Source organism: Coenobita brevimanus, chromosome 103 (assembly GCF_032717465.1).
Source record: "Coenobita brevimanus isolate Jiangsu-jjx chromosome 103, ASM3271746v2, whole genome shotgun sequence".
NCBI lineage: Eukaryota > Metazoa > Arthropoda > Malacostraca > Decapoda > Coenobitidae > Coenobita > Coenobita brevimanus.
This window is the reverse complement of record NC_137056.1, coordinates 16,899,980-16,918,577: the sequence shown is the minus strand read 5'-3', so window position 1 is coordinate 16,918,577 and position 18,598 is coordinate 16,899,980. Positions and strand designations below refer to the sequence as shown.

Genomic DNA, 18,598 nt, shown 5'->3' with positions numbered 1-18,598 from the left:
CGACCTCCCATGTACGACCAGTACGAGAAACTTATTGAAGTTGAAATTAGAGGACTCCCATAGCTTCAGGAATTTTCTTTGAGTGGATGACAACACGTTCATGGAACTGCTGGAAAGGGTTGGTTCCCGTAACGAAAAGAAGGACAGCTTCTGGAGGAGGTCATTGTCATCTGGGCTGAGGTTGCCCATCACTCTATGCTACCTACCGACTGGATATAGCTACAAAACCCTTTCATGTGGCTTCAGAGTGGCCCACAATACCATCTCACTTATCATTCCCGAGACCTGCGAGCCCATCATTGCAGAGTACCTGAAGGATGTCCTGGCCTCCCCCACAACGCCGGAACAGTGGAAGGAGGTGGCTTCCCTTTTCTCCAACAAATGGAATTTCCACCACACAGTCGGTGCCTTGGACGGCAAGCAGATTGCAATCTTCAACAACAATGACACGTACCGGGACCTTATTGAATCATGGTGCCACCTTGGTGTACTGCTGCTACACTGATCTCGGGCGGCACTGATATTTTGTATATCCGCTCGATATATGACGACACCTGGCACCTCAAAACCAACAGTCACTGACTCCCACCAAACTCCCAGTGACTCCTACCACACTTTTACCATGCTCTTGGCATATTCGTAGCGACTCACTGATATCTCTTAGCTACTCTTTGTAACTCGTGGATGAATCGAAACGAAACTTTTGAGCACTCCTGTGAACTCCTACCTACTCTTGGACGACTCCTTGCTACTCTTACCAACTCATAGAGACTCCTAGCTACTCTTAGTTACTCACAACGATTCTTAGCAACTCGCAAAGTTTTTTTGATGAAGAATCCGTTGAGAGTAGCTATGAGTCCCTAAGAGTCGCTAACAGTAGTCATCAATGCCGTAGGTACGCACTAGGAGTTTAAAAAAAAATCGTAGCAGTTCTCAAAAAATGTTGAACATGTCAAAAACATCAGGAGTGTGCTAGGAGTCCCTAGACAGTGCCGAGAGTCCGTAGGACTATAGAGGAATTGTCAGTAGGGTGCAGAGTGTCTCAGGAGTACAAACTCGCAATGATTCTTCGTCCGACTCCTGAATGTATGAAAGCCCTTTAAGGAGAAACATCCCGCAATACAGATGAACAAACATGAAAATGTTATAAGGAAAGGCTAAAGGCAATCGCGTTGTATCATTATTTGACCTGATAAAAGGAAAAAGAAAAATAAATAATTCATGGTTTGAGTATGGTTTATATCCAGTCATTACTGTCATATACTTCTCTATCCTGCTTCTGAAGCTCTTGATGGAGGGAGCATCTACTACTTCGCTGCATAACACATTCCATCCACCTACAAAACCAGTTCCTACATGTCGCCTTATTAACGGAATTTTTCTAGCCTGAAAACATTTATTTGGAATATGACATGTCGCGTCTTGTGTAACACCTTGCCGCAACCTCCCAAATTTAATTATTTAATCCAGTTGAGTTACCTCTTACTATATACATTTTTGATGTGACATTTTCATTTTGTGTTCACTGGAGAGATTTCTTAGCTATATATATATATATATATATATATATATATATATATATATATATATATATAATCAACACATCAGCAATGGACCCATGGCACCGTAACTTCCATAACAGACAAATAAGGATGGAGATGACACCCGCCAGCATTTTCTTTCAATATATTTCTCCGAATTTTCGGACACTTCACGTGGCCATCATCAGGGTACATATGTGGGATCCTACCAAAGAGCAATACTCGTTGTACTACAACATATATGGATCTAAGTTAATCATTTTCTATATACTGTATATGTATTATTAAAATGAAGAACATGAAAAAAAAAAAATTATAAACTAACATAAACCAAACTTATCAAATCTATAGTCTTCGTATAGTATAAATAAAGACAAGAAAAGGAAACTACAGCAAAAATGCACATATAAAATCAATACACAAAAGCAATGCACAAAAAATATAAAGCTCACCAATCGGAAGTAAAGCCCCCTAGACACTAAGCTGAATAGAGCGCGTAAGGAACTGGTATAACTATGTCAAATGACAGGTCAGACTACTCTTTGTTACGTTGCGGATGTCTGACCTGTCATTTGACATAGTTATACCAGTTCCTTACCAGCTCTATTCAGCTTAGTGTCTTGGGGGCTTTACTTCCGATTGGTGAGCTTTATATTTTTTGTGCATTGCTTTTGTGTATTGATTTTATATGTGCATTTTTGCTGTAGTTTCCTTTTCTTGTCTTTATTTATACTATACGAAGACTATAGATTTGATAAGTTTGGTTTATGTTAGTTTATAATTTTTTTTTTTTCATGTTCTTCATTTTAATAATACATATTCAGTATATAGAAAATGATTAACTTTAGATCCATATATGTTGTAGTACAACGAGTATTGCTCTTTGGTAGGATCCCACATATGTACCCTGATGATGGCCACGTGAAGTGTCCGAAAATTCGGAGAAATATATTGAAAGAAAATGCTGGCGGGTGTCATCTCCATCCTTATTTGTCTGTTATATATATATATATATATATATATATATATATATATATATATATATATATATATCCACCTTCTCCTTTGGCCTACCTCGCCTCCTCCCTCCTCCAGATTCGCTCAGAGGAAGAAAAGTTTGAAAGGCAGTGAGGCAAGGGAACTGACATGAGATCGAGCTGGCTGGATGAATGTCGTGAGGAGAAGTGCATGATCAGGGATTTGGCACCCCTTTTTAACGTGGCAGCATCCGGATTGACTCTGTCGGATACGTTTATTTGAACTACAAAAGTAATGAATTTTTTTGGTGCATCCGATAGAGCCAGGATTCCGGGGGTTTAACTGATGAGTGAACGGAAGAGTGGCCCATTTGATTGGGCAGATTCAGGCTGCCTGGACATTGCTACTTCTCACCCTGCCCTGATGATATATCTTTCTATCTATCTATCTATCTGTATACTGTAGATAGATAGATAGATTGATATAGATATCGGTATGTATATAGGTGTGGACGTATTTATGCATTATATTAATAGAAAATTAACATTAAAACGATCACCTTTTCTCCTATGAGAAAAGCAGAGGAAGCAGATTTCCAACATGCAATATATATGCACGATGAAATGACAAAAACTGGTAAACAAGAAACAGCGGGCATTGAAGCATTCATAAAAAAAATAAGCTACACAGCATAACGATAGCCAATAAAAACATAGGCAACGCTATGCTGTTGCAACTCTTCATCTGACCAAGCACATACCCCCTACCTCCCTGCACACCTAACCAAGAGCACAACGGCCCTCACCCCTTTGTGCAGGTTGCATTGGAATCTCTGGATTTTTTTTTTTTCATAATTTTCAAAAAAACTACTTATGGCACAGCATTCTACCTATCAAAAGGCACTAGTTCACTATAAGACACATAACTATGTGAAATTTCATGACTCTATAGTGAATACTTTCTGAGTTTTGGTCCGGAAACAAAATCTCTACCCCCGGCCAGTTGCCCTGCTGCCCAACTCTACGGATAGACACCTATTGATCCCAGTGATAACAACACCCTCCTCTGACTTTGTCAAGTGGAGGGTAAATAGTTGATGACAAGATTATTACACTGTTGTAGTAAACTCAATATTTATCATATAACAGTAAGATGCAAGAGTAATAAAGACCAATGAAGTGTAAAGTGAAACAAGCTGGTGCAAATGTCACAGAATATAGACAAAAAAAAAAAAAAAAAAAAAAAAAAATCCTTATGAGCAAAAATGGCCTCCGACGTAATTCACACATAAGATCAGTAATTGTAGCTCAGTCTAGGTTGATAATTGGATCCAAACTGATATAGGATTTTTCATAAATCATCTTTAAAATCACCTCCCAAGACACAATTGTTAGGAAAAGAACTTCGGAAATCATATTATCAGAACCCACTGTTTTTATGGCAGTTAATGAAAGCGTATCGCATGCAAATTTCTGAGAAATAATATTTATAGGCTGCTCAGGCATCGTGTATATTTAGCCCTGTATGCAGAGTGTCCGAGATATAAAGATGTTGTACTGATCCACTGTGTATCTGTGCCTTATCATGTTTCTTTTTCTTTCTTTTTTTCTTTTTTTTTTTTTTTAGTATTGAATGAGAACAGTTTGATATTAGTTTCCACCTATCACATAGATGGAGACTGTTGTTTTCACTGGTATTATTATTATTATTTCCGTCTCAGTCTCGCAACGATTCCAGGAGAACCGGAAAACACTGCAAAGAATCTGAAGGGCCCAGGTTGTGTGGCCTGGCATGAGCCATTGTTGATAAAAATAATTTCAAATCCTTAACGTGCAGTGGAAGGGCATGTCAGAATGAGTCATATCAGAATTATGTTGTGAATTAGATAAGTTTGTTGTGTCCACTGGAGATTTCAATACTACCTGTGCAAGAAATCTGAATGGCACAGGTTATGTATCCTGGTAGGGGCCATTGTTGATAGAAAAAAATTCCAGATCTCCCCAATGAAGGCAAGGTTATTGTAAAAAACAGTAGATGGAGACTAGTGACAGTCCACAGGAGTGTTGCGGAGTTCTAGTTGTGTTTGTGTTTGCTTTCAGGATTTGAAATTAAGAATTTTCACAAAGAACCACTGGAAGTCTTTCTAAAAACAAGATTTGACTCGTTGGATCATCCAGTCCCTCCCTTCCCAGGCACAAGCCTCCACCGAGGGGAGAGGTGCTGAAGCTCCTGTTCCGTCTTCACTGTGAAGAAAAAAGGGCCCTGACTGAGAGAACATCATCACGATCAGGTGAGTAACGGAAATGTGACACGATGAAAATTTCCCGACGAAATACAATCCCGATGTCTACAACACCTTTGTGTTCTGCATAAAGAATGGCAAGGTCTTCGAAAGAAAATATCATACAAGACAGTGCAAAACCAAACTCAGTGCAACACGAGTTTACATAATCTGTTTGATATTGCTCACACGGATGCACTGTCATTCACCAATATTCCTGAAGAAAAAGAGTTTTTGTTTGTCCAAAGAAATACAGGTCGTAAGTGGAAGATGGGAACCTCGGATAAAAAAAAAAAAAAAATGCCAAGGTGGCAGCCAGGAAGCAAAAATTAAGCAGAAGATGAGGAAAGTATACGTGAGAGAGAAGTACAAGAAAGAACACTCCGAATTGCTACTGCAGCCTTTCAATCATCATCATCTTCAAGTGAAAGTGAAAAGCCAAAGCCAAGTAATGAGAAGCCAGCAACGCATCAAAGAAAGAGAAGTAGGGGTACAAGTGAATTAAGTTCTGATGGTGCAACAGCTCTGTACTGTACACAAACAAGTGACAAGTCAACAAGCCATATTCCTATTCCTTTTGTTTTCAGATGGGACAGGATGTGGATGAGCTGTGTTTTAGTCCAGCTGGAATTCGTAAAAGTCTGCTTCAAGAGAAGCACGTGCTGAAGAGATCAAGGCCTCGTTTGTCACTAAAGCCCCACCTGTCCTGAAAATTAACGATGAATTTGACTAGCAGGGAAAATGTTAACCGCAAAATTCTTGCAGTCGCAAAGCTGGCAATTTCTAAAACTAATAAAGCTAATGGAACATCAAAGGTTATCACTGAAACGTTGGATGTCTGGGGTATACAAGACAAAATCAAAACTTTGTGCTTTGGCACAGCAGCTGTCAACGCAGGAATTCGTGACTCTGTGTGTGTGTGTGTGTGTGTGTGTGTGTGTGTGTGTGTGTGTGTGTGTGTGTGTGTTTGCGCTGAATAGGACGAGATCTCACTTACTTTGCTTGTCTCCATCACATTCTAGAACATCTGCCTGACGCCGCATTCTCTGTACTGATGGACCAAGATCATTCCAATAGCTATCTATCTATCTATATACCTAGGCTGCTTCCCCCAAGGAAAGGGGGATCATTCCAATAGCCCCAGCATTAAAAGCTTTTAGACATTCCATAATTTATGGCCAAATTTGGACCTACAGGAGTACACAACAGGCGTTGCTGACCCTGGGACAGCAGTTCTCCACCCATGATCCAATGAATTCATGCAATACACACACAACAGTTACATCCAGTGTTGCAAGCTCCTTCAGCCCAGAAAGCGCAATACATTCGCCAAAAAAGCGCTAAATCATAGCAAAATGCGCCTAGACCACGGCAATGAGAATTGCGGTATTGTATTAAATTGGCTATTATCTATATAGACATAAACCGTATAGATAGATAGATAGACAGACAGATAGATATCAATATGCACATGAAATTGAATCATTCTTATAAGCTTTCCTTACCTTAAAAATTAAAGAAAATCCACTTCAAATTCATCTTGATAACTGTAGCCTTCTTGGGCATGGAGTCTTTTGATTTAGATGAATCAGATGAATACACTGCATTGGTTCCTATAGCCTGCAATACATCGCTTGAAAATTCATACGTGCATTTACCCAACCGCTTCAAGCCGCTTCTCACTGTTAGTAATGCACGAAGTGTTTTGGTGCACGGTCTGTTTCTTAATTTTGACTTGACAAGCTTTACTTGGCTAAAAAGCTGCATCTGAGTGTGGAAGAGATAGCAGACTAACTGCAATTGAAGAAAGTTCTTTGAAGGGCGATATTGAGAGAGAGAGAGAGAGAGAGAGAGAGAGAGAGAGAGAGAGAACTCTGGATGCCAATAGTGATTTTTCTCATGAAAATTTTTTACCAGGCACTTTACAGTCTAAAGTTATAACAATTGCGCTATGGGACATTATCAAGTAATTTGGATAATAACATCAAAAGCGCAATTAAACACACTATGCTTTCCGAAATAGCGCTAGAAAACGCGCTAAGCGTAGCTTAATGAGAAACGCGCAAAAATAATTTCCCAACGCCCTATAATTCGCGCTTTTCGCGCTAAAATAGCAACACTGGTTACATCAAGAGAACCATCCCCGGGGTGACTAAAGAGAGTTTCTGGAGCTTGTGGTTACCTTCCGTGGAAAAGTGCTTTATGGAAGGAAAGCTGTGCGGTTATTGGCCCCAGGTGCACTACATCAAGCCCGATGGATGGCACGTGCAATATATGCCTGAAAGATGTGGATGTTACAAATGCAGTTTGCTAGAGCTCATTCCCAGTCGCCATCCAGATTTGCAGGTTCATCACGAAGTGAACTCACCTGAACAGGACTGACAGACTTCAGCCTCTTCATAGTAAAATTTTACATCAATACCTGGTACTCTTCCAGCAGTCCTGGTTCCTGTTCCAAACCAGGATCATCTGTGTCTTAACAGTCTGAAGAAATATGAAATTTTTGTCCTGTGCACTGCTGGTTTCAAATGTTACCGTCACTGTTTATGGTTTCTTTCAGAGGTGACCATTGTATTGCCACTGAGAAGTGGTGCGTATTTGAGAACATTATAAATATTGAAGGTTCAGAAGAGCCTGCACGATATATCTATGTCCCTTAACCAAGAAAAGCTCTTGTTGATTTTTATTCTACCCCAACAATCGCTTTTTTCAAGACACTTGAGCTCTCTTCATCATTTTTGGATGTGGACCCTACTGACTGGGAGCAGGATGAACCTTTTATCAGGGAACGATGGCAGGTTTCATTCCTGAATGTTGTTAATGACAATGCAGAACGAGGGATTTCACTCACGCAGTCCTTTACCACAAGAACATCAGAACAAAAGATGAGCAGCAGATTCAGTACTTCCTTCTAGTAGTTGAGGCGCACCAAAGAGTGTTCCCAAAAGCCTCAAAAGCTTTTCTGCAAAAGTTAGCCGCTTCTATGTATTGTATCTTTTTCATATGTAAGCATCCACTTATTTAATTGAATTTTTTTCTCTTTTTCATAATATCTTATTGATAATGTGTATTTTTGTATAGAGGGGAAAAAAGGAAAATGTAAGCTGGGACCTGATGAACACACACTGGCAAGTAATAAGGAGATTTAACAGACTTTAGTAAATCATGAAATATTTCTATTTGAACATTTGTTTGTGTACTGGCTTAGATATGTTTACTGGGTCTGACAGTGGGAGGGCCCAGAAAAACTTTTGGTTTCTCCACTTTTCACATGTCTAAGGTCGGATAATGATTTGGGGCAGGTAGGGTTGCTGTGTGCAGTATCCTATGTAAAACTGTGATGGCTTTGAGCAACTCCTGAAATGCAATAAATTTCATTTAAATTTTGCATGTGTTGCTTTTTAAACGAACTTCATACTAATGACTTCTGCGTTAGAGAGTTCAGTTGAAAATTCATCATTCATTCATTGCCAGACGCCATGTATCCCAAACGGGGTGGCCAATGGCTTAGAGTTAATTGTTTTGCAGGGAGGGGCACTAATCCTCCACCAACCCCACTTGACATGTAGGGAGAACGTTTCCAACAGCATCTGGTGTTCCCAGGCGGTCACCCATCCAAGTACTAACCAGACCCAAGTTGAAAATCATTCCTAATATTATGAAAGCACCATTATATATATATATATATATATATATATATATATATATATATATATATATATATATATATATAACTTTGGAACAGGTAGCAAAATCTATAAAGGAGTTAAAGAATTTTAAGGCCCCAGGAGAGGATGGAATATTCCCTGAAATGCTTAAGGTGGAAAATGACGAGTTGATGAATGCGCTTTGAAACTTTTTAATGTGGCTTGGGATAATGGTGGAATTCCAGAAGAGTGGAAAAATGGAGTGATTATAAAAATACCAAAAAAGGGAGATTTAAGTGTGTGTGGCAATTGGAGGGGGATAACTTTGACACCTGTAGTTGCAAAAGTCTTTTCCAATATCTTGTTGAACAGAATAGAGCCAGTAATTGATAAAATTTTAAGAGAAGAACAAGCGGGATTTAGAAAGGGTCGAGGTTGTAATGATCAGATTTTTATTGTAAGGCATCTAATGCAACAAACTAATGAGATGAAAATGCCACTTAGTATGTGTTTTGTGGATTTTGAAAAGGCGTTTGATAGTGTTTTGCGTGGAGCTATGTTGAAAATTATGAGATTCTATGGTATACCAGAAAAGTTTGTAAATATTATTAGAAGTCTGCATGAAGATACTTTTTGTAAGGTAATGGTGGGTGGTTCTTTGAGTGATCCATTTCAAGTTAGGTCAGGAGTGATTCAAGGAGGAGTTCTTTCGCCATTGTTGTTTGTTTTGGTTATGGATTATGTTATGAAAAAGGTTGTAAGGAGAACAGGTGCAGGAATTAACTGGAAAGAAAATAAGAAGCTGATGGATTTGGACTATGCTGATGATATTGTGCTGATTTGCGGAAGTGTTTGCGAGATGCTAAGGGCGCTTGATTGTCTGGTGGAGGAAGGAAAAAAAGTGGGATTGGTAATAAATTGTGGAAAGACTGAAATTATCAATATGAACGTGGAGAACCAAATCGATTGTGTAATTGGGAATAATGTGGTGAAGAATGTAGAAAACTTTAAATATCTGGGAACGATTGTATCATCTAATGGATCATTAAACAATGAAATTGAGGAGAGGATTAGACAGGCTTGGCGAGCTGTTGGAATGTTGAAATCTGTTTGGAATAATAATATGCTTTCGGTACATACTAAAGTGAAAATTTACAAGTCCATGGTTAGACCAATTTTAATTTACGAGCATGAGTCATGGTACAGTACAATTGCAACAGATCAGAAAGTATTAGGATTTGAGAATAAAATACTGAGAAGGATTCTTGAGGTAAAGTGGCAAGACAGAGTTACAAATGCAAGAGTAAGGGATATTACGAGAGTGGAACCAGTTAATGAATATGTGAGACTGTCTCGCTGGAAGTGGCTGGAGCACATATACAGAAAAGAAGGTAGTTTAATACAGGATGTGCCAGAGTGGACTGCTAGAGGAAGAAGAGGTAGAGGTAGGCCGAGGGAAACCTGGTTGAGGACAATGAAAAAAGAAGCAGGAGAGGAGTGTTTGTGCGACCTGAAGGAGATGGCAAGAGACAAATATTGGTGGAGAGAGTTCATTGAGGCCCTATGCATCCCGTGGGGTGCCACAGGAAGTGATATATATATATATATATATATATATATATATATATATATATATATATATATATATGAGGGGGGGAGGTATTCATGGCAATTACACATAATTTTAAGCTTAAACACAGTACAACAGTGAAGTCCCGATGAGTCAAAATAATCTTGTTTGGCTTGGGAACACTAAAGGCGCAGCTCAGTGCAGTAAGCTCCATTTCTGGTGGATCGGTTATGATTCGGCGGCTGCTAATAAGGTTGGGCAAACACGGTTTCATACAACCTACTTAACAAGTACAAAAGTCCCACACAATGCGCGTCCCTTAGGCCCGTAGTATGGGACGTCACTAAATTATACGGGAGTGAAGCAGCTTGCAGGTGAAATTCTTTTGGGAGTGGCTGACAGACCGGGCCGCCCCGAGAGATACTCCCACATCTAAAAAAAATCTCGCTCAAATTGAAGGGGATATAAATAAAAAATTCTAAATCATTCTAAATGTATTCAAGTAATCATGGTAGTATATAATATGCACGTCAACTAAAAAGGACAGTTACACATACAGTATTAACTTAAATTTTTTTAAATATTCTGGAAATACATGAAGCAATTGTTATATTTTATTTTCAGAGAAGTGTGCTCAGATGGAATTTAAAAACTGATAAGATTATAATAAAACAATTTATTTTGCAATGAAAACGTTCCTGAAAGCAGTGCAAAAAATATACCGTTGTAAAAACAGTACGTCATATACCGTCGTAAAAATTCATTGTGGGTCAAGAGGTCAGTCTAATTTAAGGTAATCATTGAGTTGCACTCACCAAGTATGTAGTAAGAAATGTATGAAAAGAAGATCACACCATAGAGCACATACCTTTGTACTGTGTCGCACTATTCATAACATGTACGAGTGTTTAGTACATGACCTGGATGGCCTGTATACAGTGGTACACAGGTGCATGGCACATGCTAAGAATAACATTAAGTGAGTTGGGTACAGTTATAGGGTAGTTAGGAAGAAAGTATGATAGATACAAAGCAGCGAGCATAGGCGTTGAAATAAATTATGGCAGTAGACAGTGATATGGCGAATTTAGTTAATGTATTTGACTGGTAAGAACTGTCGTTAGCTTGTGAGCGTCAACCCCACACTCTCACAGTTGGGGGATTCGAACTCCTAACTGCGCGTCCTCAGAACATGAGGCCCATACCAAACCGAGTGAGTTGGTGTTGGATGGAGGGGATGATCGAGCAGCTGTTGTGGTTCTGGGCTCGTCTGGACGTGAACTCGTGGACTGCAGAAGACTGGTCACTTCAACTGAGCAATCTCCGAGATCTTTTAATTAGGTTACACTGAAGGGTTGACAGTGTTGTAAGGGTGAAGTGCGTGAGGCGGACAAACGTGCTGTGGTTTGACAATGGCTGCCAGCGGATTGTTTGTGAACTCTGTTTTGTGGTTCAGTTGTTACTGATCAACCTCAGTCTGTCCTGTCGAGCGCTACATCATGTGAGTGGATGATGGACGGCCCCAACTACCACCTGTGCTTTAATAGTAAAACAAAGTATCTGCTCCGTAAAATGCATCTTTGTTTTGTATTCTAATCTGTTTTTTTCTTTCAAGTCAATGTGTTACCAAAGACGTAATTGAATATTTCATCTACTTCTTCATCTCAGTTCTTCACCATACATTTTCATCTTTATGTGTTCCGCATTATGGCTCGTATTTTCGCCTGCCAGGGAGCCTTCATAACTTTTTCCTTAGACGTAAATTCGTATACAAGGTGTTATTAGCCATCTGATTGTTGCTTATGTCTTTTTCATAACATAACTGCTTGCATCAATGACGTACAGTATAAGGAATTATTAACGGGTTATTTGTAAGACCATAATGTAAGGAAGAGGTGTTAGAAAACCTCCTAAGTCGACATGTATACAGACCCAGTCATATCACTAAAGCAGTGGTTCTCAACTGGTGGTCCATGGTTACTTTTTGGGTGGTGCACAGGACGTTCACTATATTTGATAATAAACTGGAGATTGGTGCATATATTTTTTAATTTACTGAAAATTCAGTACGAAAAATTTTATCAAAATAAATAATTGGCCATTCATTTTATTGAATTATTCCTATTGATTATTTCAGTATGGTTGGTACTTACCCAAATCTGTCAACACATGCAGTCAGATGTCTTCTGCCATTTGCATAAACTTCCATGTGTGAGAACAGATTTTCATGTTAGTTGCACATTAAGTACAAACGGAGGAATCGGCTTGCAGTGGAAAGCGATATTCATTGTGCATTACCAAGTACCACTCCTAACATTAAAAAGCTTGTCAGTGAAATGAGAATACAAAAGTCTGTTTGCAAAAAAAAATGTTGGTTGTATACTCCTACATAATTTAAAAATTCTGTTTGTTAGAAATGAATTTCACAGCAAAATGTTAGAGACGTATTCACGTATTTCCTGGAAATTATGTTTTGAAAGAATATATTTCAGACCAAAATGTCAGCTGTCTACTATTTTAAATCATTTCTCGAAATTCTGTTTGTAAGAAATATATTTCTAGCCAAAATGTTTGCTGTCTATGCCTTATTTATCATTACTCAAAAAGGAGATGGTCCACGATATTTTTTTTAATTGGGCTGGTGGTCCATGGCCTGAAACGGGTTGAGAACCACTGCACTAAAGTAATGCCAAACCCTCTTCACACTTTCTCCTTAGCCTAGAATGCAGATGCCATCTCTCCATCTTGAATGCTGAGCTACAGTACAACTAAAGGCTAGACCAACAGTATGGTGCTAGACACGAAAAAGTGCCATGGAAGAGATGTATCAGCTGTATTATTGTCTTAGTGTGTGACTCAGTTACTTAAAATAAGCCGTAAAAGGACGAGGATACTCCATTGCTTTAGGTACCGGTATGTCTAATGCTGTTAATGTCTGGTGCCACAAACGTAGAAATGGATCACTCAGTTTAATGTTTCAGTGTTATTAATCTTTCATATCACATGGTTCCTCCAGAAACTACCATTTGAGGCATTTCTTAACCCCTCCATCAGGTGACGTCTTTTATCCGTTTCTTGCTGTCATCAAGTGATTTTATTCAGTTTCGCAAAGACCTTCTGAAGATTAGGGGATAGATGTGGCACTCATTAATCTCGTCTGTACGAGTTTATCCAAAGCCAGGCAATATCAATTGATGAGAGAATAGCTACATCATGACTGTGTCATGAGTTTGACAAGATTAATAGTCGATTTTGGAAGGAGCCCTAAAGTTTACATGTACCATCCTCTCGTCTCTTAACCGCAAGAGGAAAAGTAGAACGCTGCAGACAGTCCTGAGTCATAGAGTTTGCTGCCCCTCCACCTTTACCCTTGGATGAAAGGAAGTCGCACCAGGGATTCACACTGAACGAAAACCTGCCGGTGGTTCGAAGCTGGTCTGCGTGAGTAAGAGTCGTTGCGACTGTTCTTTGTGCAGTGTTGATATAAGCTGTGAAGTAATACCTTAACACTGAATATCTGGTCTTTGTTGGGTGCGAAACCCTGACTCTGACTTCCCTGTGGCCTGGGTAGGAGTAGAGGACGAGCACAAACTATGGCTCACGAGTATACTGTTCCCACAAATCCCACAGGCAGGAAAATCATGCATTAAAAGAGTATGAAAAGAAAGAAAATGAGGGTGGGCCTGACTCCAGGCTGTCACTGCACAACTCCACAAGTTGAACGCCAGTCAGAATCACAGACAGCATCATTATAACCTTAAGTCAGTCCACTGCTGGATGAAGGACTCGGACATCTTTAGTCACTCTAACCTATTGGTTGTTCAGAATTTTTAAAAAGTTTTAGTGCCCCTTTTCTCTTTTCATTTCTGGATTGCTACTTTTTCACTCTGTCTGCCTGTCTTTTATCTCTTCTATGAAGACTAACGAAAAAAAAAAAAAAATGCAATTACGCTACTTTGATGGCCCTGCATTGTTGAGATAAGTAAAAGTGTTATTATATATATTTACCGAAATTTTTCTCACAGTGATCCAATTCAATGGTTCTCAAAGTGTGAGGAGTGAGCTGGATACTGGGGAGGCGTGAAGTCATGCGCCAAAAAAGTGTGTATATATATTTAAGAGGTAATTAGGAAACTCTAAATTTATGACATTTAGGAGAAACCTGTCTGATTAAACTTGAGAAACACATCCTTGTATAACCAAAACATAACATGTACCTTTACCCGTTGTCTCTCCATCACATTGTCCTCACTCGTTTTCTGCAGTACATGCCATTAAAAGATATCACACAACCATGAAAGATATCACACAACTGTCTCTCAAAACACTACTACTCGCCAATTCTACTTTCACCCTCAGCTATGTTAAGATTAATATTACTCACACTGTGTGCCATATTGTGGTTTACCTCTTTTAATTGTTTTTTTTAGGTTTTTGTTTGTATCCGGCTGGTGATGTGTTGGTTGTGGCTTCACAGAAGAGCGTATGGTGTCTTATTTTATGTACATTATAGATACAAAAGCCTAGTGGCGGGATGGACAGAGCACTTTGGTTGGTGCGTACTGTGGCCTGCATGCCACGATTCAAGTCCAAAAAGTACCAGAGGTTTTTCTATCATGTAGACGCTACTTTTTTTTGGGGGGAGGGGAGGGCGGTCTCATATCCTTAAATATTTTAGATTAACTTAAATGCTCTAGACTAGCCGTACGCTTGGAAGCAGGCAAATGAGATCTGACACTTTTAACTACAAACAAATTATTACCAGTTACCTGACTTGAACCTAATTAATATAAAATATACAGTACAAACTTTAAACTTTGTTTATCATCATCAACCTGACCTTTTCTCACTGTACAGTAGGACGAGTTGAGTTGGGATTCAGAAAGCAAGGAAGGAAGAGGCACGATAGAGGGAGAAGTATTAACAGTATGGCCATTGAAATAGGCCACGTCACTGGTCCACTCACCATTTAAGCTTCGTAATCCTGGTTGTGCCTCACAGACCAAACCATCTGCTCTTTTATTTTCTTTATAGATGAATTTCACTTCTAATCAGTCTGAGATTTGTCGACTGGCATATCAAAAATGTTCTAAACTCTTGCCATGTGCTTCTTACGCAATTATGGTGGTGGTGGTGGTGTGGGTGGGGAGGCATCTCGTGAAAACTAAATGGAGGCGTCATATTGAAAGGGAATCATTAATCTAATTCCTTCGTTGGTGTATCTACAGAACTTCTTACCAAGATAACTCGAACTTATTGTCAGTAAATTTTTATTTTATTAAGCACTACTTCCTTTTGTCCTTCTTAGCTCCTTCTTTATCATTTATCCTCCTTATTATTCTTCTCTGTTTCCCCCCTTTCTGACACACATCTGTAATTCTTCTCCTTGCTTCTTTACCCCTCCTTCCTCCTGTACTCCTTCCTCTTACTTCACCTGCTCCCCGAAGGCGGGATTCTGGAAGGTGGTCTGGGCGCCCTTGTAAAGTGGGTTATCCTCCTGGGAACAACAGAGTGCCAATTAGTAGTGTAGTATTGATGATAATAATCATGATTTTTTTCTCTAATAATAGTATCGGAGAGACAAGTATAGGTAATATTCCTATGGTTGTTTGGTACCAAGATTGATGGGATTATGAGAAACGTCCCAATGACAATGATGATTATGGATAAAGGAATAAGAACCCCTTCTTTCCAAATCTGATGCACGTAGATGAGTCTGTTGTGCCTTGTCAAATGAAAACCTTGTCATGAGTCTTGTGGTGAGTGGGAATAGCGATGATTGAATCTGAATGTAGTAAAGCACAGTTATTTTTTATGAGAGAGAGAGACTCACTCATGGTGTCGTATGGAGGTGGTTAGAGAAGAAATAGCGTAAGATTTTAAACACCATTATGCAGTACTGCAAGAGAGAAAGCAGTGTTTAAGGTAGGGATGGCCAACCATTACTGTAGAGTGGTTGAACATTTTAGTGTGCAAATTTGGACCGCTGTACCACAGCATTAATTAAGTTGGGCGAGACACAGAATTACCTCTCCCATTCTGTTTTACTGATAATCTGTTTAATTACTGGTGTTTAATCAGGGTCGTAGCCTCAGTAGCAGGTATAAAAATGATGTGCGAAGTATTGCGTAATTCAGAAAAGAACTGGATTTTAAAATCTGATAATTCAATAAGTATTGCGTATTACACTCATTGGATTATGGAGGCAGCCGGATGGAAATTGCTTGATAGACACAATCAGTCCGCAGGCCGCTGGCTGAGCACCAATGGGTTAAAGGGACAGTAGGGTGGCTCAGGAGAGAAAAGTGGCTAATGGCTTAAGACCTTTGATATGAAACAGAGACCTGAGTACAGAGGAACGTACTGAGGGAATGTTATAAAGCACACATACTATGGAACAGAGCACTCGTCAGCGTCGGTAAGTTTCACCAACTCTAAGTAGTTACCCCCACCCCCATCCAAGCACACAACACAATCAAGTACGCACCCGACTCCAGGCTGCTCCTGCTCTTTCCTTCTCAAACCTGGCGTATTCTCGTCGATCATGGATGGTGGTGAATATTTTCCACAACGCCAGAGTTAACAGGCCGATAAGCACAATACCAGCAACTAGGCCGAAGGCAATAGCTGTGGGATATTATGAGGGAATTTGTAGAAACTGTGAGAATATGCTGAAAAGATATTCACTGGAAATTTTTAGGCTAAACTTCCCTATATCTTTATTCCTACTTTACAGTTAACCTTGTTTCCTACACTAGCTTTCATACACCACTCTACGTCTACCTGCATACAGTACTATATTTCGTCCACATTAATTTGGCGGAGATTTTCGTCTTTTTGCAGCTTACCTCACGTTGCTCAGTGGTAGGATGACAATACTACAGCTCTACATCAGTTGCATAATGGTACTTCGTGACTAGCACCGTATTCTAGTATTAAACTGTCTACAACTCAGCATTCAAGATGGAGAAATAACATTTTTTGGACAAGGTAAAGTGGAAAGGGATTACCAGCATCTTTTCTTACTGCTCATCGACTTATTCCCTACCTCCCCACAACATCCCTTCCTACTCCAAAGATGCCAATTAGTCCTCTTAACCTGGCTTAAAATTTCCTTATCTCCATCCTCAGTGCTGAACCGTAGCAATGTATTAACTAGAGGGGCACTCACTGGAGCGCATCTCGCCGACCAGGGCAACGTAATTTCCAAACCACTCTTCATAATGGGTTAGGTTTTCCCATCATTGATTAGGGTCTCGCAAAAAGTGTTTTCCGGATCCAGAACCTGTAATATGATCCGGATCGGTCCCAAAGTTGATCGATTGTTTCCTGGGACATGGGCTATCTACCCACCAAAATTGGTCCAAATCACTCTTTTTAGTTTTTAAGAAATCCTGGTAATAGGCAAACTAACAAACAAACAGTGATGCAAACATACTCTCCTTGTCGGAGAGAACAAGAAACACGGAAAGATTTTTATATTCTCTTGGCCCTCCCTGCAAAAATATGTATGATTTAGGAGATAATAACATAATGAAAGCATTTATATGTAGGAAAGACAGGAGACATCTCAGTTGTTGTTCTTCCTGTGAATGAAAATTTCAATCCCGAGTAGGATGTAATGGTAAGTTTATACGTGAATCTGAGCACTGCTTACCCACACCCCGCCTTCTTAGTGCGCGTCCAAACGTGTGCTCAAACATATGTTGGCAACACAGCTGGCAACATGTTCGGGAACATGTTTGCAGCGGTATTTGGACAGATGTATGCAAACACGTTTCAGTGCAGCTTCGAACACTGGCAGCAGAGATGATGGGATAAGTGTGTCCATACGAGGCAGCTGAGACTTCATCGTGATGTTGCCACCATGATCTGGACGTTGCTGCTCCCAACATGTTTGCAGCGTGTTCGTTGCTTATTTGCGTACATGTTGCCAACACTTGTTTGAGCACACGTGTGGACGCGCCCTTGCACGCAGCGTCTGTAACTCTACCCTGACCTGCCTACCCACACCTTTCCTGTTTACACCCTGCCTGCATAACTCTATACGCACACCCTGTCTGTTTACACCCTGCCTACATAACTCTACCTACACTCTGCCTGCCAACACCCTGTCAACCAACATCCAGCCTACCTACACCCAGCCTACATAACTCTACCCAAATCCTGCCTACGTAACTCTATCTGCACGCTGCCTGCTTACACCCACCCTACATACTGTAATTCTATCCACGCCCTGTCTGCCCTCACCACTGCCAATACAGCTCTGCCCACAACCTGCTTGCTTACACCCAGCCTACGTAACTCAACCCACAGTCCACCCCCACACCCTGCCTGGGCACAGGTCTGCCAACACAATATCTGGCCACAGCTAACGCAACCACACTCTGCCAATCTGCGTGCGTACCTAAGATGGGTGGCGGGGGCGGACACTGCCTCTCCCTCTGCACGTGTATGATGTAGGGCACGGCGGTGTTGTCGTGGTCAGGGTGGTAGCGGTACGTGAAGTTGAAGTAGCACCCTTCCTCGTCCTCAAAGATACAGTGACTGGCGCCCGACGATATCTGGCCTGGGAAAAAAT

The 18,598-nt window shown here is 40.2% G+C and overlaps 2 protein-coding genes across 3 annotated transcripts in view; one reads left to right on the top strand and one right to left on the bottom strand.

Moving 5' to 3' along the window:
- Positions 1-100: 100 nt before the first annotated feature.
- Positions 101-505, top strand: LOC145415635 (uncharacterized). Its single transcript, XM_080284856.1, has one exon. The coding sequence runs from the start codon at positions 101-103 to the stop codon at positions 503-505; it is 405 nt and encodes a 134-aa protein (XP_080140982.1).
- Positions 506-15,284: 14,779 nt separating this feature from the next.
- Positions 15,285-18,598, bottom strand: part of LOC145415692 (integrin beta pat-3-like) — a 111,067-nt gene continuing 107,753 nt past the window's right edge. Inside the window, exons 15-17 of one of the 2 annotated variants that reach the window (XM_080284907.1) lie at positions 18,425-18,586; positions 16,505-16,644; positions 15,285-15,514 (exon numbers count right to left, since the gene is read on the bottom strand). In XM_080284907.1, coding sequence (XP_080141033.1) covers positions 15,443-15,514; positions 16,505-16,644; positions 18,425-18,586 — 374 coding nt within the window. In that variant the 3' untranslated portion in view covers positions 15,285-15,442. The remainder of the gene's footprint in view (positions 15,515-16,504; positions 16,645-18,424; positions 18,587-18,598) is intronic. The other variant, XM_080284908.1, reaches the window with a different exon arrangement.